Source organism: Terrapene carolina, unplaced genomic scaffold, assembly GCF_002925995.2.
Source record: "Terrapene carolina triunguis isolate 2854851 unplaced genomic scaffold, T_m_triunguis-2.0 Scaffold42, whole genome shotgun sequence".
In the NCBI taxonomy this organism is placed as follows: Eukaryota; Metazoa; Chordata; order Testudines; family Emydidae; genus Terrapene; species Terrapene triunguis.
Window position 1 is genome coordinate 40,696,132 of NW_020664393.1, and position 21,074 is coordinate 40,717,205.

General features: G+C 43.7%; 1 protein-coding gene across 1 annotated transcript in view; it reads left to right on the plus strand.

Annotated features, from left to right (window-relative positions):
• Positions 1-21,074, plus strand: part of COL21A1 (collagen type XXI alpha 1 chain) — a 190,828-nt gene that overhangs the window by 152,045 nt on the left and 17,709 nt on the right. Inside the window, exons 20-23 of the mRNA XM_024216499.3 lie at positions 1,689-1,742; positions 3,208-3,261; positions 5,664-5,735; positions 20,768-20,803. Of these exons, the coding sequence (XP_024072267.2) occupies positions 1,689-1,742; positions 3,208-3,261; positions 5,664-5,735; positions 20,768-20,803 (216 nt within the window). The remainder of the gene's footprint in view (positions 1-1,688; positions 1,743-3,207; positions 3,262-5,663; positions 5,736-20,767; positions 20,804-21,074) is intronic.

Below are 21,074 nucleotides of genomic sequence, written 5' to 3' on the forward strand. Positions count from 1 at the left end.
TGTCCTCCCATGAGCAAATTTAGAATTTATCATCACAATTCTTTTTTTATTGAGACTTGCATGTCAGATGCACCTTTCCCCTGAACAGGTTATTCCACATCCTAGAAGGCCCCGGGTGTATTGTGTTTGGATCAGGACTTTAGTGAGTTATAAAAGATGACATTCTCTATCTCTGTATTGTGTCATAATCATATGGTGAATTCATCTTAGGGTACTTAAGGACCTAGCTGAAGCAATCTTGGAACCATTAGCAATTATTTTCAAGAACTCATGGAGGATGGGTGAGGACCCAAAGGACGGGAGAAGGGCAAACATAGTACTTTTCTTTAAAAAGGGGAACAAAGAGGAACCAGGGAATTATATACCTATCAGCCTAACTTTGATAGCTGGAAAGATACTGGAACAAACTATTAAACAACTTGTAAGCACCTACAGAATAATAGACTGATAAGGAATAGCCAGCATGAATTTGTCAAGAACAAATCAGACCAGACCAACCTAATTTTCTTATTTGACAGGGTTGCTAGCCCAGTGGCTATTGGGGAAGAAGTCGATGTGATATATATCTTGATTTTAGAAAGGCTTTTGATACAATCCCACATGACATTCTCAGAAGGAAATTAGAGAAATGTGGGCTAGATGAAATTACTATAAAATGGGCACACACATGAAAATCCACACTTAAAGTGTAATTATAAATGGTTTTCTGACTAACTTGGAGGATGTAGCTAGTGGGGTCTGATACTGTTAAATATTTCCATTAATGACTTGGGCAAGGGAGTGGAGATCATGCTTATAAAATTTGCAGATGACATCAAGCTGTGAGAAGTTGCAAGCACTTTGGAGATTAGAATTCAAAAGGACCTTGACAAACTAGAGAATTGGTCTGAAACCAACAAGATGAAATCCAATAAGGACTACACTTAAGAAGGAAAAATCAAATGCAGAACTATAAAATAGGGAATAACTGGCTAGACAGTAGCTCTGCAGAAGAGGATCTGTGGGTTATAGTAGATCTCAAATTGAATATGAGCCAACAGTGTGATGCAGTTGCTGAAAAGGTTAACATATTTGTAGAGTGTTATTTAAGGGAGGTAATTGCTACACTCTACTCAGTACTGATGAGGCCTCACCTAGAGTATTGTGTCCAGTTTTGGCTGCCACACTTTAAGATGGGGACAAATTGGAGAGAGTCCAGAGAACAACAAAAATGATAAAACCTGACCTATGAGGATAGGTATGTGTCGTCTTCAGCAAATAAGAGTGAGGGTGGGGGACCTGATAAGTCTTCAGATATGTTAAGACAGTGATCTGTTATTTTCCATGTCCACTGAAGGTAGGACAAGAAGTAATGGGTTTGATCTGCAGCAAGGGAGATATTAGATTTTCCTGCTACCTAACTAAAAAGGATAAGGATAGTTAAGTACTGGAATCATTACCAAGAGAGGTTGTGAAATCCCCATCATTAGAGATTTTTATGAACAGGTTAGACTAACACTTGTCCGGGATGGTCTAGGTATACTTGGTTCTGTCTTAGCACAGAGGGATGGATTAGATAACCTCTTGAGGTCTCTTCTGGATGTATTTATTTATGATTCTGTGATAAATGTAATAAGCAATAAAACTGGGCCAGCTGTCTCTCCCTTAGCTAATTTTAGAAATGTCATATTTTCTTTTTAAATAAATAGGGAGTGATGGGACCTGCGGGATCATCTGGCCGACCTGGAACATCTGGGCCTAAGGTAAGGTCATTTACTCTATTTTACTTTGAATGGGACAATGACGTCAAGAGTATTCATTGCCCTATGGATCATTATAACAGAGTTATAGTACTCTGTGTCATGTGCTTGTTTATTTTAATATAAAAACACTGAAAATATAACTATAATTTCCCATATATAACTTGTATGTGATAGTCCAATTTCTAAATACAAGAAAGTCTTGGTAAGATGTAGCAACCATTACCTGTCATGTTATGAGGCATTGGAACGTCTTCAAAAACAGTTTGGGGTACTTTGTTTGAGCCTTGGAATCTTGAAAAATGTTCCTCAATACTATGGGCCAAATAATACTTAGTATAAACCAGAACTCTCTGCCTGTTTTCCAATTATTTATATTTTAATCGTGTTAAAGTGATGTGCTGCTCTTTCTCTCTAATATTGAGCCAAATTTATTTCAGATGTAACTTTATTGATTGCATTAGAGTTATAGTGGGAATGAATTTGACCCATGTACTTATGTAAATCCAGATCTGACTGTTAGGATAACCTTCAGATTTAACATGAGTGGAGTTTTGGCTGAGTGAGCACTACATGATATGGCCCTCAAAACTTTTAGAAGTTGAGCCTTAATTCTTCTAGTCTTTGTGTCTCATATATACATGCTTTCAGTTGTATAAATCATGCTTAGAAGCATATAAATATTATTTTAAGTCTTATGTTGCAGGTGGATTTTCAAAAGTGTTGCAGGTGGCTTGACTCTGCTCCCATTGACTTCAGTGGGAGCAGAGTTAGGCCAAGAATGAGCACAGCCAAAAATAAATACATTTGATTTTAAAATGTGATAGATGTGGCTGTTCTGAGAAAAAAGTTGCATTAGTCTCTTATGCTCTATATATGGAGCTGGATCCTGTCGTGCTTCCACAGGAAAAAACTTGTATTGATATTTATACACAGTCAAGATCAGGTTAATCAGTAACTCCTCTTTAATTTTAATGAAGATCTGAGAAGCTGAAAATGTGAGTTGTTCTATAGGACCAAAATATTTTTGACTCAGAAGTCCTAGGATTTGCAAGGCCCTTTGCTAAGTAAGATGTGTGGGAACATCAAGCTGATATATGCAAATATCATAGTATATCTGGTGAGGGAAGGTTTGCTGCTGGGAAGGGAAGGTCAGTCATTGCCACTTGGGGATAGAGGCAGACATACATTTCTGGTATCCAGGAGGGATACTTGTTACTGTGGGAGGGTTTAAACCTCAAGGACATTAAGATGAATTGGGGGTTTTAAGGTGGGCCAGCAGGCAGGAGGGGTTACAAGTGCATGGTTAAAATAGGAGTACTGATCATTTAGAATCTCCCAAATTTCGGAGGGCTGGATTGTTACTGTCACACATATGTTAAGTGCCCTTTTGTGACAGAAGGTTTTCAAACAGGATCTCTTTATATTTGATATTCTCAACCACACAGTTATGTTGTTTTATTAATAGGGCTATAAGGGTGAACCTGGAATACAAGGGAAACCAGGATCATCAGGAGTCAAGGTAAATATGGTTTACCTTCATCTGGAAATATTCCAGTCAAGGACATTATGATTACAATGTTCCATGATTTACTTGTTGGTTACAAGGTAGTTTTGTTTCAAAATGGAAACAATAATTAACAAATTTACTCCAGATTGGATTTAATGGATGATTCTTACAAATATATGACCAGATCTTGGAGTGAAATCAGCAAATCTATGCCATTTTACAGCATCTTAGTGTCTGGGCCATTGTTTACATTGCATCTGCACAGATAGTTTCTTCTGATCTGTACTATGGAACTTTACATACAGGCATACATATAGTGTAAATGAGTGGTTCTCAAACTTTTGTCCTGGTGACCCCTTTCAAACAGCAAGCCTCTGAGTGCAACCCCTCCCCCCATAAATTAAAAACACTTTTTTATATATTTTACACCATTATAAATGCTGGATGCAAAGCAGGGTTTGGGGTGGAGGCTGACAGCTCACGACCCCCCATGTAATAACCTTGCGACCCCCTGAGGGGTCCCGACCCCCAGTTTGAGAACCCCTGGTGTAAATTGTTTCTTGCTACTTGTGTGTACCAAAGATGTAGATAATACATTATCAGTATTTGCTGGTGCTTTCTTATATTTTTAGTTAAAGAATCCAAAAAGTTAGCAAATAACAATGCCGATACTAATCAGTGACCTAATGGTACCAAATTATGATGTCAGAGGGAAGATCCAAAATACCTGATCTGATTGGAAAGCAGCACTCCAGAGTGGCCTAGTTTATCTCTTGGTCTAAGGATGACTTTGTGGTCTTCATGCAATACAGTCCTTTGGGAGGGTCAGTACAGTGCCTTGTCAAGAAGAGCGAAGGGAAGGGAAGGCTCAAAGGGGAGAAACTGTGGCTTGTCAAAAAATTAGTGTCTTGAATGTTGAGCCCACAAGCGCCCTGTCTAGGAAGAAATCAAATGGAACTTGTGCAGATTATTGAAGAGTCACAGTAAAACGGGGAGAGTCAAAACTGCAATAGTTTCTGAGGTACATTTTGGGTAAACTCTTTTACACAGCTATAGGTTTCAGAAGTAAACATGGAGCCTGGCCTTCAGTCACACTGGTATAAATCTGAAACAAGTTCAGAGAAGTCAGTGAAGTTACAGCAATGTTAAACCAGTGTCATTAGCCCGTTCGTTTATAAGCCGACCCCCCAAAATGGATAGGTAAAAATAGCAAAAACCGTATGACACTTTCATAAGCCGACCCTATATTTCAGGGGTTGGAAAACTTTGGCTCCCAGCCTGTCAGGGTAAGCTGCTGGCGGGTCGGGACATTTTGTTTACTTGGAGTGTCTGCAGGCATGGAGCCCCTCAGCTCCCTGTGACCACAGTTCGCCGTTCCCAGCGGCCGCAGTTTGCTGTTCCCAGCCACTTCCCGCAGCTCCCATTGGCTGGGAATGGTGAACCACGGCCACAGGGAGCTGAGGGGCTCCATGCCTGCAGACACTTCAGGTAAACAAAACTACAATGTATTAGATCAGGGATCGGCAACCTTTGGCACCCTGGTAAGCACCCTGGTGGGTCGGGCCAGTTTGTTTACCTGCTGCATCCGTAGGTTCGGCCGATCGCGGCTCCCACTGGCCGCGGTTCGCCGCTCCAGGCCAATGGTGGCGGCGGAATGTGGCGCAGGCCGAGGGATGTGCTGGATGCCACTTCCTGCCGCCCCATTGGCCTGGAGCGGCGAACCACTGCCAGTGGGAGCTGCGATCGGCTGACCCTGTGGACGTGGCAGGTAAACAAACTGGCCGGCCCGCCAGGGTGCTTACCCTGGCGCGCCACGTGCCAAAGGTTGCCGACCCCTGTATTAGATATTCAATTCAATGATTCCATAGAGTTTAAAATCATTAAATGTTGGTGTCGACCTGTTATAAGCCAACCCCTGCTCTTTGATGTGTCACTTTTTTACCTAAAATATTCGGCTTATGAACGAGGATATATGGTAAGATGAAAATCAGGCCCAATATTCTGGAATGGCACATAATGAATATAGTCAAATGCATGTGATAAGATGCATTTACTCTAATTCTTAAAATGAAGTTGTTGAAAACTAAATTGCTTGACATTGCCAATACTAGGAACAGTATCATTTGTGTAATATTACAAAGAAAAAAACACTACCTAGGTAAAAGTCAGGGTAAGTCTTTTTCACGTTGGATGAAAGAGTTGAGAAATCAAGAGTGAGAGCATTGCTGTGGCTTTTAGTCACTATGGCTGTATTCAGCATACAAAAAACCACAGAGGTTTCAGCTCAGTCACCATCATAATATATAAATCTCAGAGTATCATCGCCAAACCTGAAGAGATCTTGAAAAAAAATGCAATCTGTGTTTTTACACACAGCACATCAATGATACTTATGGAGCTATTGTATTACTCAGGGAGAACAAGGAGGACCAGGTACTCCAGGTGAACCAGGGTACCCAGGCATGCCTGGGACACAGGGTGTAAAGGTAAGTAGTTTCTGTGGCTTTAATATCCATTACAACTTTCATTATGCTTTTTCCATAAATGGTAAATGGGTTTTTTAGGCAATATGTTTGGCGAATATGTGAGTCAGTGTTAACTTCTAGTATTATCAATAAAGCTGTGATGGCACAAGTGGTAATAAAATGTGTATAATGTATTATTTTTATAAGTGCTTGATGTGAAATTCTCTCATATAAAAGGTTTAATGTATATGTAATATATATATAATCTCCTTTTATAAAGGAGTCCATAAGGACTGTAGGAGCAACCACATCTAATCAGCCATTAAGGGGGATGTGTGGCTTAAGCACTCTCCTATGTGGATGCAGCCAGAGCCATAACTTGGGATTTTACCGCCTGGGGCGAACAAGCATATTTGTGCCCCCTACCGTTTTTCTGGTCATTTTTTGCCCCATTTTTCCACCCCCCGTGGCTTTGCGCCCTCTCGTCCCAACCTGTTTACAGCCCTGCAACTCTGCCACTTGCCTCCTTTGTGATCTTGAGCAAATCTTATGTTTTGTTGCCCCAGTTTTCCCTTATACAAAAGAGGGATGGTAAGAGGTATAATTCACTGGTGAAGTGAAAGGCATGATAAGAGTGCAAACTAGAGTAGTTCATCTCTCCAGAATGTGTACATGGAGAAAAAAAGGTAAGCTTCCCCCATAAATCAGAGATCACGAGTAAGGAACCCTTACAGAAAGCAATATTGCAGTGCTCTGCAATAACGATCTCTAAGGCTAGGGTTTACAATGGACTGAGTCACTACAGCATTTGGGACCAGTGATGTAGTATCTATTTTATAAATATTTCAAATATGTCTCTTTGGAACTTAATCCTTCTCCCCCTCCGCAAAAAAAAAAAATCTATTCCCATGTGTGGCTCCCAGAGAGAGAATCCTTGCCAGCTAACACATGTCCCAGGAGTGAATGGGATCCATCACTGTAGCTGGACCCCTCTTATTCTGTTAGTAATCTGCCTGTCCCACCCTAGCCCTTAGGAGCTGTGCTAAACTGCTCTCTTCTGGGAGGCATTTATGTCCAGCAGGCATAAAAACCTCTTCCATCAGGCAAAATCAGATCAGTGTTTTGCTTCCAGCAAAGAAACTGCAAGCTTTGTGGTGAAAGTAATTTCCCTGTGTCCTGATTAACAACAACAAACCAAGGCCCACAGGCTGGAGAAGAGAACAGAGCTTAATTGACTGAGTTATGAAATGGGGTCTTAATGATTAGGTTCAAATTAGCCAGCATCACCTTTTCATCTTGAGGAATTGAAGTGAAATGTGATTCTCTACAGCAGGCTATGGCTAATCCAGCTTGCATCACACACACAGCCCTTTTAAAACATGTCTCAGATAAAGCAGGTATCTTCCTCTTTCACAGCTTCTCTTATTTTCCTCATTGTATTGTCGGAAGTACATATTTTAAAGCTCTCCCCTCCTCCCCATCTAAGCCACTGGTATTTTACCTGCAAATCAAGAGGAGGTTGAGATCTTGGGGGGGAAGGAAAACAAAAAGAAATGGCTTTGGACTGTTTCGTTTTTTTGGTGAAATGATAAAGCCATGTCCCAAAGCAAATGAATAGTGTCTAAGTGTCAAAAGAGTAAGACATGATTGTCCGTCACCAAAGGCCCAGGATAGGAAGTGTGAGTGGAAACAGTGACACCCAGATAATAGCCATAATTAATACCTGGCATTTCCCAGGGCAGAATGCTGCAGTAATGGTGCAAAGCACAGCAGGAGCACTGATAGCAACTAGGGTCTACTAGGCTGGGCACAAGTCTGTGAATCAGATATGTCTCCCAGTCCTAAGCACTGCAGCAAATCACTCTGCCTGGCATGGGCGGCAGGTGAAGCTTCCCTTTGGGGAGACTAGCCCTGTGCCCCGACTCTTGTGGCTGAGGCCCTGCCTCCACTTGCTGCTCTCAGCCCTGCCATGGCCTCAGGCCAGGAGCTGGGAGCTTGGGCCCAGCTGGGACCACAGCGAAGCTTTCCGCACTGGCTGGAATTCCACGCCTGTAGCCCCTTCCCCGTTCCACCCCTTCTTCTTCTTCGAGGCCTTGCTCTTGTCCCTTCCATATTAGGTGTGTGTGCTTGCCACATGCACCGGTGCTCAGCAGTATCCTGCTCTGCTGGCACCCCTTCTTGCTGCCAATGATGGTGCTGGAACATCTGCTGCTTTGGCTAGTGTTGTTTTGTTTTCTGTTTTTGTGAACTTTGAAAACCTGTAATATAGTTAGTAGTTTCTTAGTTACCCTTAGTAGTAGTTCTCAACTTTTTGTTAGTCCCACATACCAGCTGCCTAAGGTGCTTAGGCGAAGGGCACATAAGTGACAAGTGCCGTTATCTGCAAGTCCTTTAAACCTAAGGAGCGCGATATCCGTCTGAAAGCACTCCTAATGGAATTGGCACTCACTCCGGCACCAGAGCAGCGGTCCAATTCCGCACTGAGCACCATGGCCTCCATGCGCAGTGCTCCGCTGGTGCCGTCCACGAGCCGGCACCCGTCCCCCTCCACAGCTCCAGGGAAGATCTCCTATCTCCCGTAAGGGAAAGGAGAGGGCTCGGAGTGTGCCACGACGAGGCGTACCTTGCTGGTAGATTGGCACAGAACCTCTGAGGCACACTCCACCCAGCAAGAACTCCGGAACTGGCCCCAACCATCTCCAAGGGCATGGTACTGAACCCGGGAACAATCGGACACCAGAGACCACCATCATCGCCTGTCCCCAAGAAGGAGGTCACCCTAGTCAGGACAATCCTCCTGGCAACTGGCCCATAGTAGCCCTGGTCCCGTTCAACATCCTGGTACCGGTCAAGTAGCATGAGGCGTGGATTGCCGGGTATCCGACGCAGATCCGCTGAACGCCATCAGTCCATGAGTGCCCGACCAAGACAGTCTCGCTCGGACAGGTCGGCTTCGGGATGCAGCGACCGGCACTGGTTGGACAAGAGTCATTGCTCAGCCCAATCCTGGTCACCTGGTACCGACCACGCCGCTGGTACCTCTGGCTTGAAGCAAGGTTCCCTGACTGTGGGACAAGCCCCGATACCGGCGGTACTGACTGCATTATTGGCACTGAAACCTGTCCCATGGTCCCAAACACAGTGGCCGGCGCCATGGTATCCGTGGAACCCTTGGGGGTTCACCCAACCTTCCCAGGCTGCCCGATCGGTGTTGGGAGCCTCAGACAGGCCAACGGCCTCAGTATCCTGTCCCTCTCTGGTGCCAGAGAATTTGGGGGGAAGGACCTCACAGGTCCAGGAGGACCCAGGGGAGCAAGCTGCTGGACCACCAATGGACGTGGACGTTCCCATGGCACCGGCATTGTCCTCATCTTCGCTGGAGGAGGCTATCATGGAGCCCCCTCACCCAGTTCCTCAGGATGATGCCAAAGCGCACCAGGAACTTTTGAAGAGGGTCGCTTCTAACCTGGGGCTTCAAGCAGATGAATTGGAAGAGCCCTCAGACTCTCTGTTTAACGTCTTCTGCTCCTCAGCTCCTGCCAGGGTGGATCTACCCCTTCATGAAGGGGTTTCCAAAATCACAAATGCCCTCTGGCAGACCCCCCTGGTCCCTATCTCTTAAAGGGCCGAACGCAAGTACTTTGTGCCAACCAAAGGGCATGAGTACTTATACTCCTACCCAGCCCCTAATTCCCTTGTGGTTGAGGCGGTTAACCACAAGGAGAGGCAAGGACAACCCGGGGCCACTCCCAAAAATAAAGACTCAAGAAGGCTGGATCTCTTTGGCGTAAGTTTTATTCGTCTTCAAGCCTTCAGCTGAGAGTGGCCAACCACCCAGCCCTCCTTGGCCGATATGACTTTAATATGTGGCAAGCCGTGGCCAAGTTCGAAGGGTCACTCCCTGAAGTTTCCAGGAAGGTGTTCCAAGCGATCTTCGATGAGGGCACAACTGCGGCCAGGGCGGCCCTCCAGGCAGCGTCAGATACTGCTGCTGCTGCCCACATCATGGATTCCACTATCTCCATGCGGCGAGTCTCTTGGCTGCTCCTCTCTGGGTTGTCCACCAAGGCCCAGTAGTCATTGCAAGACCTGCCCTTCGATGGCGGGTCCCTATTTGCAGAGCAAACAGCAGCAAGTTGCATGATCTCCAGGACTCCTGCACCACCCTGAAAACCCTGGGTCTCTAAGTCCCAGCCCCAGCGCATAAGTGGTTCAAACCACAGCAGCCTCAGGCCAGGGGAGCTAGCCTCAGCTGGACCAGCCCCATAAATGAGCCAAGGGCTACAAGCACTGCCCGAGCCACCTGCCTCCACCCTCTGCCCAGTCTGGCTCAACCCGTAATAAGCAGGGGGCCAAACGTTCGTTTTGAGGGTGCGCCCACGGGTGACCTACCAGACTATTCCCCAGATCCATCTTTCCCAGTGTTCTCCAGCCACCTTTCCCCTTTCCTCCCTGCATGGACCACTATAACTTCAGACTGCTGGGTCCTCAGCACAGTGGAATGGGGTTATACCCTCCAGTTCTTTTCTACCCCCCCTTCCCACCCGCTTTCCCCGTCCCTCTTCAGGGACTCTTCTCACGAGAGTCTCCTCATGCAGGAGGTAAAGGGGTTACTACAGCTGGGTGCGGTGGAAGAAGTTCCTCTCAAGTACAGGAACGAGGGGTTCTATTCCTGGTACTTTTTAATTCCAAAGGCCAAGAGCGGTCTATGGCCCATCCTGGACCTGCGAGACCTCAACAAGTACTTACAGAAGCTAAAGTTCCACATGGTCTCTCTGGCTTCTATTATCCACTCTCTGAATCTGGGAGACTGGTATGCTGCCCTCGACTTGAAGGATGCATACTTCCACATAGCAATCTTTCGATGACACAGACATTTCCTCCGGTTTATGGTGGGACCCCACCACTACCAGTTTACAGTCCTCCCGTTCGGCCTGGCGACAGCACCGAGGGTGTTTACCAAGTGATCCTCGACTCTACCTGCGCCAGCACGTTCCTGCCGCTGGAAAGGTTCCACACGATGGCGAACCTCATCGTGGAAGTCTCTGCATTCCCTCTGACTACAGCCATGGTCTGTCTGCATCTGCTAGGCCACATGGCAGAGTGCACTTACGTGGTCCACCATGCCAGGCTCCGGATACGCCCCCTGCAACAGTGGCTGGCGATGGTCTATTTTCAGTCCTGAGACCCCCTGGAGAAGATCATTACCATTTCCCAGGCAATACTTACCTCACTGAGATGGTGGACTGACTGCAGGACAGTCCTGGAAGGGGTTCCATTCGACAACCCTCCTCACTCCATTGAGTTGGTGTCGGATGCCTCGGACCTGGGCTTGGGGGCACATCTTGGCAACCTCCAGACAGGGGATGTAGTCCCCGGAGGAGGCGCAGTTACACATAAACATCAAAGAACTCCAAGCAATCCGGCTGGCGTGCATAGTCTTATTGCCCCACCTGTCGGGCAAGGTGTTACGAGTCCTGATGGACAACACAGCCTCGATGTTCTACATCAACAGGCCAGGGGGAGCACACTCATTGGCTCTCTGTCAAGAGGCACTCCATCTGTGGGACTTCTGCATCAGCCATGAGATGCACCTGGAAGCTTTTCACCTTCCTGGCTCCAGGAATACGCTGGCAGACCAACTCAGCAGGGACTTCTCCTCTCACCACGAATGGTCGCTACATCCAAAGGTAGCCTGCATGATCTTCAAAGGTGGGGAATTCCCCAAGTGGACCTGTTTGCTACCAGACAGAACAGGAAATGTGACTGGTTTTGTTCTCGATAGGGTTTGAGCAAAGACTCCCTCTCTGATGCCTTCCTTCTGTCGTGGTCAGGGAGCCTGATGTACGCGTTCCCTCTGATTCCACTCGCAGGCATGAAAATATTGCATCTGTCACGATTAGAAATGGATGTATTTTTGCTGGATGTCAACATGTGTAAGAACAGTCCCATTGAAGTAATTCTGATTACTTTGATCTGGCCTGTTATGTATATTTAGTTATGTTTAAGTGTAAATAGCAATCAAAAATCTGTACACTGCAGGTGACTCAGTTTATGAGAATTTTGCCTTTTTGGCCTGGTCCACACACAGGTTTTTTAGTAATTTCAGTTGGGAGTCTGATTATCTACCAAAACAGTTGGATTGGTATAACCCTAGAGTGCAGTTTTACTGATATAAAGGTAACTTTCCTAGGAACAAGCTATATCAGTGTAAACACCTTTTATTGGTAGAATTGCATTCGCGGGTTTGTACCAGTATAGTTAAAGTGGTACAATTCATATGTAGAGAAGGCCTTCATTTCCTGATTTTTGTGGATTTAAAGGTACATTCTTAAGGAGAGGAGATGTTCACATAGTTGTTTTCCTGTCATATAATACTGTGGCTTTCCTGGATATATATATCCACCATATTTTCTAGGGTTATACACCACCTGGACATCCTTGACTCTCACTGTAAAGTGTCCTCCTCCATAAGACATTATATATATATATATATGGAATATATATATGTCCATAAGACATTTTATATATATATTCCATATATATATATATATAATGTCTTATGGAGGAGGACACTTTACAGTGAGAGTCAAGGATGTCCAGGTGGTGTATAACCCTAGACAATATGATGGATGCCAATGTATACATTATCCACCTGGCCTTATTCCAGTTTGTCTGTGCCAAAGAAGTGAGAAGTGTTAGCCTACAGAGTTATATTAAAGGGGATTCCCCACTAACCATGGCACATAACCATCATAAGATAATGAAATGAGTTTTACAGCTCCCAGTGTTTTGAACTGTGGATTCTTTGCTCTTCATTAATGCTCCAAAACTAGAAAAATCAACCAGTGATTTGTTTTTTTTTTCTCCTCAGTGTTAGTATAATTTCTCAAAAGAGTTTATTTCGCTATTTCTTATTTGTTTTATTGCCTTTGTTCCAAAATGAGTAGTCTACAATCTGTGTCTTGGCATTAGTGATAGGTGCTGCATTGCAGAATCATTTTATATTGATGATGAATTTATAAAACCAGTGGGTTTTAGGTGCATCATTCATTTGATGTGTTTGGTTACCTACTTTAAAAGGTGTCTTCTAAAAACCAAAATACATCATATATATGGTTGTATAAAACATGCAGAGATTGAAACTCCTGCTTGACACTGGATGTCAGGAATAAACATCGGAAAGCAATACTGGAAGAGGGGATGGGCTTTGGGAGAGAGAACACCAAGTGGGGGAAGCAGGGAAAAAGAATCAAGATATGAAGGGAAGTCAAAAGAGAGCTTGGGTGAAACAACAGCAAATGAAGAGAAAGAAGGAGGTCAAGCAAGAATGAAGGGGAAATGGAGAAACTGCAAAACAGGAAGACAAAATTCAGCTTTGGCCAGTAAGCATGAAAGGGAGAAAGCTATCTTCCAGTGAAAATAAAGGAGATACAGAGTAGGAAAAAGTTTAGAAGAAAATAGAGAAAAAGAAAGGTGCATGAACTAAGTGAGAGAGAAGAAATGAAAAAACATGGTAGAGAAAGAGAGAAAGTTGTCAAACACTGAATTTAGATGTTTGTTTATTTTATTGCTACTACCTTCTACATATTAGTGTGTTTCTCTTGAAAAACCCCACAACTCTAGCCTAAAGCAAATTTTAGAAAAATATATAGTCCTTGATTGGTGAGCATTCATTACACTTTCCCTGATCTACATTCTTCCTTCAGAGGTCTTCAAATCTCTGGAGGAATTTGTCTAACAGATGGTCTCCTTTGCTTGGGATGTAGTTGACTATGACTATCAGCACCCATCTGGGTTCATTCAACCTCAGTGAAATTTAAAAACTTGCACATACCTTTTGGCAGCAAGTGTCTTGAGAACAAAATTTTGATGTTTTCACATATTTCGATTTTTTTTTTGCCACAAAAATTACTGAAAAGAAATTTCTCTGCTGAAACATGTTTGCCTAGTATTCAAATGCACATCAAGATATACCTTTTCAGTATCTGCTTACTAATGCATTACTCTTAATTTTTCTGTATTTGCTCTGCTTGTAGTATAATATACTTGCTAAACCTGTATGACTACTAACATGTCTGTACCAGTTTACAAGTCTAACTATGCTTCTGTGGTCATTACCCCGGGTTTGGCTGTGACAAGATTACTCTGTAACTAAATCAAATTGCAAGGACAGGATAAGAACACAGTGGGAAATTCTGTAAAATCACCAGGGGGTCGGATTAAGGAGTTAAATAAAAACACTCTCCTCGTTGAGCATAAAAATGCACACTTTGTAACTTCTGTAGGCTGAGCACATTGCCCATGCCAGGGGTTCCTTGCATTCCTCCAATTCCCCGCCTTTACAAGCTGCCTGTGTGCCCCCTCCCCTGCCCCTCTATTTCAGGGACTCCCTGAACCTCCCCCAAGCCCTCCGTCCTGCCAAGGGCCCTGTATTCCCAATGTATCCCTCCCCCACACCATTATCCCCATTCTCTCTCCTATTGCAGGATCTCTGTGCGCTCCCCCCACCATGGCAGGGTCTCTGTGTTCCCTGCTTTCCCTTCCCCATCCCCACTTCCCCACACCCTGCTTCCATCATCACCACCACTTCCCCCCCACACCGCACTCCATTACATTACATGTCCCTCCTTTACTCCTTTCCGCCACATCCACTTCCCCCCTGCTCACTTGTCTCAGGGTCCCTGCTGCCACCATAGGTGCCACTCACTTCCAGCCCTCCCTGGATTCCTGGTTTGCTCCCCACCACTTCCCCATCCCTCCATCCCCTGCTCCTTCCTACCCAGCCACCACGCCTTCCTGTCCAGGTGTCCATTTCCTCCCCACATTCTGCTTTCCTCCCTCCCCAAGTCCCTGCCTCCCAGCTACAAACTCTCCCTGTAACGCTCTCTCTGATTTCTGTTAGAGTCAGGCTACAGACAGGAAGTTAAGCTGCTGCCACTGATATCTGTAGGTGGGTGCAGTGGGTGGCAGAGAAATTCCTCTGCTTGCAGTACCTGTTCTGATTTGCACAAGAATCATTAAGGTTCTGCCCATTGAAGCCAAGAACATTCCTTGAAATTTATTAATTGATCAGTTGCAGTGTCCCAAAGTTATTGCCTTACAAAGAGAGAAACACCATTGAGTTGAGGGTAGGGATTCTTTGTACTTGGTCCAATAAATGTCTATATACAAATGCAAGAAATTTAAAAGCAAAAATAGGGATACTAGTATGCCTTGCAATGGATGCCTTTATATAATAAACATTACAGAAACATGGGGGAATGGCAAAAAACAAGGGGATACTGTAATGCCTATTTACATGCTATATAGGAAAGACAGAGTAGGTGGAAAAGCTGGAGAAGTAGTGGTGTAGGTAAAGGATTCTTTGGAAAATTCTGAGTGGAGGGGATCACAAAGTTGAACCTATATGGATAGAAATTCCAAACTGTATGAATATAAATACATTAGTGGTGCTTTATTACCAGCTTCCTGATCAAGAAAAAAATTGTGTGCAGTGTTGAGAGAGATCAGAGGCAGAAAAATGTTACAAAATTCTAATACAATCGGATTTCATATACCCACATACAGAGTATGTCTACACTTTGAGGTGGGGGTGTGATTCCCAGCTGGAAGAGATGTCTTTATGCTAGTTCTAACAACATAATAAGACAGAGTTTAGAGAAAAACTTAAAGTGATTGCTTCTTGGGACAGCAAGTCCTAGAGCACAGAGGAAGAGAGATGACTTAATCTTAGCTAACACAGGCACTAACTCAAGATGTGACAGGAGCGGAGCCACTGAGTAACAGTGACCACAATATAATTAGGTTCAACATCAAAGGGGCAGCTAGGGTACCAAAAGTGACAAGTGACACTAAACTTTAGAAAGGGGGATTTCAATACAATGAGAAGTTTAGTCAAAAAGGCCCTAAAGTTAAAAGTGAAGGAAGTAAAATCCTCAGAGGTGGCATGGATGCTACTTAACAAAACAATAACAGAGTCTCAGAAGACGTGTATTTCTTAACAAAAAGGCACCAGGAAGATAAGGAGTAAGCCAATATGGCTAAATGGCGAGGTCTGAGAGGCCAAATAGAAATCCTTCAAACTTTGGAAATCTGACCCAGCTGAAGCCAATAAACATAAATTACAGCAGGTAATAAGTAAGAGGGAAATTAGAAGTCTACTAACACAGTTTCTGCAAAGGAAAATGTCACTTAATCTCTTAGAATTCTCTGAACAGCCCAATAAGATAGTATCTAAAAGAGAACCAACTCTTAAAATTTCTTTAGATTTCCAAAAAGCCTTTGAGAAGATCCTCTGCAAAGAAATGGATAAAGAAGCTAAGTTAGTCATGGTGTAAAAGCAAAATACTGTTATGGATCAAAAACTGCCTGGAGGCAGAAAATGGAACACTTTGCAATGGACATACTCCTTTAATATTGTATCTATGAGTGGAATCTGGTTAAATAAGAATATGTATTGCAATTTAACTAAGTGTGGTAAGCAGGGATGCAAATCTACCTTGCAGTAGCCTGCCGCACACTAACCGTCCATGTGAACCCTGCTGCCGAGCACTAAACGTTCCCTAATTTTGATCTACTCTTGTTCCAAACAGGAGTAGATCAGAGCACACTGTGGAACTTTTTAATGCACTTCATAACCTAAGTCGTGCAGAACGCAATGCCATCCACAGCCTCAGAAACCACCCTGACATTATCATCAAAGAGGCTGATAAAGGAGGTGCTGTTGTCATCATGAACAGGTCTGACTACCAGAAGGAGGCTGCCAGACAACTCTCCAATACCAAATTCTACAGGCCACTTTCCTCAGATCCCACTGAGGAATACACTAAGAAACTGCACCATCTACTCAGGACACTCCCTACAGTAACACAGGAACAAATCAACATACCCTTAGAGCCCCAACCGGGGTTATTCTATCTACTACCCAAGATCCACAAACCTGGAAATCCTGGACGCCCCATCATCTCGGGCATTAGCACTCTCACTGAAGGACTGTCTGGATATGTGGACTCCCTACTCAGACCCTACGCCACCAGCACTCCCAGCTATCTCCGTGACACCACAGATTTCCTGAGAAAACTACAATGCATTGGTGACCTCCCAGAAAACACCATCCTAGCCACCATGGATGTAGAGGCTCTCTACACAAACATCCCACACACAGATGGAATACAAGCTGTCAGGAACAGTATCCCTGATGATGACACAGCACAACTTATTGCTGAGCTCTGTGACTTTATCCTCACGCACAATTATTTCAAATTTGGTGACAATATATACCTCCAGACCAGTGGCACCGCTATGGGCACCCGCATGGCCCCACAATATGCCAACATTTTTATGGCTGACCTGGAACAACGCTTCCTCAGCTCTCGTCCACTCACGCCCCTTCTCTACCTACGCTACTGTCAAGGCTGGATCCCCACTTTGAACTTTAGGGTTCAAATGTAGGGGCCTGCATGAAAACTTCTAAGCTTATCTACCAGCTTAGCTTTGGTCCGCTGCCACCATCACAAGAATTCCCTCCCTGGGAAACCTTGAGAAACCTTTCACCAATTCCCTGGTGAACACAGATCCAAACCCCCTTGGATCTTAAAACAAGGAGAAGTTAACCATCCCCCCTCCTTCCTTCCACCCTCCTTTCACCAACTCCTGGTGAATACAGATCCAAACCCCCTTGGATCTTAAAACAAGGAGAAATCAATCTGGTTCTTAAAAAAGAAGGCTTTTAATTAAAGAAAAAGGTAAAAATCATCTCTGTAAAATCAGTATGGAGAATAACTTTACAGGGTAATCAAACTTAAAGAGCTCAGAGGACCCCCCCTCTGTCTTAGGTTCAAAGTACAGCAAACAAAGATACACACTCTGGTAAAAAGGTACATTTACAAGTTGAGAAAACAAAGTAAATCTAAGACGCCTTGCTGTTTTTTTACTTACTAGTTTGAAATAGGAGAGACTTGTTTAGAAAGATGGGGAGAACCTCGATTGATGTCTGGTCCCTCTCAGTCCCAAGAGCGAACCACCCGTTAAAACAAAGAGCACACACAAAAGCCTTTCCCCCCCCCAAGATTTGAAAGTATCTTGTCTCCTTATTGGTCCTTGGGTCAGGTGTCAGCCAGGTTACCCGAGCTTCTTAACCCTTTACAGGTAAAAGGATTTGGAGTCTCTGTACACAGAGAGCTGTTACCCTTCCCTTCATAGTTATGACAGCTACATTGATGACATCTTCATCATCTGGACCCATGGGAAGGAGACCCTGGAAGAATTCCACCATGATTTCAACAGCTTCCACCCCACCATCAACCTCAGCCTGGACCAATCTACACGGGAGGTCCACTTCCTAGACACCAGCGTACAAATAAGCGATGGCCACGTTAACACCACCCTATACCGAAAACCCACCGACCGCTACGCCTACCTTCATGCCTCCAGCTTCCACCCCAGACACACCACACGATCCATCGTCTACAGCCAAGCACTGAGGTACAATCTCATCTGCTCCAACCCCTCAGACAGAGACCAACACCTACAAGATCTTCATCAAGCATTCTCAAAACTACGATACCCACACAAGGAAATAAAGAAACAAATCAACAGAGCCAGATGTGTACCCAGAAGCCTCCTGCTACAAGACAGGCCCCCAAAAGAAACCAACAGAACTCCACTGGCCATCACCTACAGTCCTCAGCTTAAACCTCTCCAACGCATCATCAGTGATCTACAACCCATCCTGGACAATGATCCCTCACTTTCACAGACCTTGGGAGGCAGGCCAGTCCTCGCCCACAGACAACCCGCCAACCTTAAGCAAATTCTCACCAGCAACCACGCACCGCACCATAACAACTCTAACTCAGGAACCAACCCATGCAACAAACCTCGATGCCAACTCTGCCCACATATCTACACCAGCAACACCACCACAGGACCTAACCAGATCAGCTACAACATCACCGGCTCATTCACCTGCATGTCCACCAATGTTATATATGCCATCATATGCCAGCAATGCCCCTCTGCTATGTACATTGGCCAAACTGGATAGTCACTACGCAAGAGGATAAATGGACACAAGTCAGATATCAGGAATGGCAATATACAAAAACCTGTAGGAGAACACTTCAACCTCCCTGGCCACACAATAGCAGATGTAAAGGTAGCCATCTTACAGCAAAAAAACTTCAGGACCAGACTCCAAAGAGAAACTGCTGAGCTCCAGTTCATTTGCAAATTTGACACCATCAGATCAGGATTAAACAAAGACTGTGAATGGCTATCCAACTACAGAAGCAGTTTCTCCTCCCTTGGTGTTCACACCTCAACTGCTAGCAGAGCACCTCACCCTCCCTGATTGAACTAACCTCGTTATCTCCATACTGATTTATACCTGCCTCTGGAGATTTCCATTACTTGCATCTGAAGAAGTGAGGTTCTTACCCACGAAAGCTTATGCTCCCAATACTTCTGTTAGTCTTAAAGGTGCCACAGGACCCTCTGTTGCTTTTTACAGATTCAGACTAACACGGCTACCCCTCTGATATTTGTATAGAGAAGCCATAAGGTTATAACTTAGTATTGACTAAAACAGTATCTTTTCCAACTGAAAAGAAAATAACTCAGAGAAAGGTGTAGTTTGGGCATGTGACAGGAAAATAGATGAGCTTCAGTTTTATCATAGTTTATGTTAAAATAAATACTAAACTAAAACTGAAACTAAACCAAATAACTTATGTATTGTTGGATCTGACAAAAGTGTGCTCAGACCTCTTAGGATTTTTGACCTGGAAAATATTTTGTTTAGCCAAGATCTCATTAATACTGTTAAACACTTGGCTAAACATTACAATTATTTTTCTGGAAACAAATACTTGGCTCCAGCTAGGTACATAAAAAAGAATAAAAAGAAATAGTCCCTGCCTTCTTAAAAAATTGCAATGTGGCCCTTTCCTTCCACTTCCCCCACAGCTCCTCCCTTTGTATGTTGTCATCACTCACCATATTGTGTCCATTTTAGTCCCCAGTTCTTCGGTCAAATCTGCTAGCACAGACCTCCACACTTAGGTGAAGCCCCATTGAATTTCAAGATCAGGGCTTAGATTCTAAATGCCCTACGGCAGAGACTTGTCATTGTATGTCTGTAAAGCACTATTTATACCTATGGTGCTACATAAATGATAATAATTAGCACATAATATTATACATAAGATGTCAGATGTGCCATGTGGCTGTTGTATTACTTCAGGGTTTTTGCAGTTGAGTTAACACTGTGGGACTAATTCTTATTTTATTTACATCAAGGTAAACTGAAAGGTGGTGAGACTTTATGGTGCCAGGCACTGTATTAAAAAAAACCCCTATAGTATATAGATATAGGGGGACATTTTTCATGCCTTTGAAATCTCCCCGATATAGATTAGATAGAAACTCTAAATTGAACCAGGTTAAGTGCAAATAAAATCTGGTTTTGTTTGTAAATCATGGGATTCAAATTCATATATAAAAACACTTTGATTAATTCTCTGTTGGTTACCATAGAATATCTAAGACATGTGTTATGCATTGTATTGGGTTAGCTGTCATTTTTACAGAAATTATTTGGGCTTTGCTCACCATGAATGAAAGCAGGTGAATATCTATTTACTATAAGAGTTGCACCTGCTTACATCTGCAATCAATCTGGTCCTCTGGTAAAAGCAAGGCCCAATTTAACTTCTATTAAATCAATGATTGAACTCCCACTGACTTCAACAGGATTGCCAGCAATCTCCTAATTTGAATTTGACATGTAAATATTACTGTTCTTTATGATAGTTATCTGCACAACAAATTCCCTACTTATTATGGTCCCATTCCTGCAAAGCTGTTAAGCTATTAAGGGCTTTGCTAGATTAGGAATTATGAACATGTGGACAGAATATTTAGTTTTCAATCACCATCAATGCACTCCATTAGCTGCTTCTCTTGTAGTTACTGAAATAAATTAAAACACAAACTAATGTTTGTAAATGGATTATAATGGAAATTTTACAATACCTTACAATATTTTACAGGGAGAAAAAGGAAACCAAGGTGAAAGAGGTATCCAGGTATATTAACTTTGTTTTTCATTAAATATCATTTGGCATGCCATATGTTTACTAATAGTCAAATGTTAAAAATTAATTCAATTTGAATTAAAATAAACAGGAGCTTTGCTTGACTAAGGACTGCAGGATAGAGTCTTAACTCAGTGAATCACTGCACAATATGAACTCACCAACACAATGTTATGAAAGAATGGGATTTTCAAAAGTACTCTAAAATGGCTTAGCTGCTCCCACTAACTGCAGGGGGCAGAGTTAGGCTAATGATGAGTGC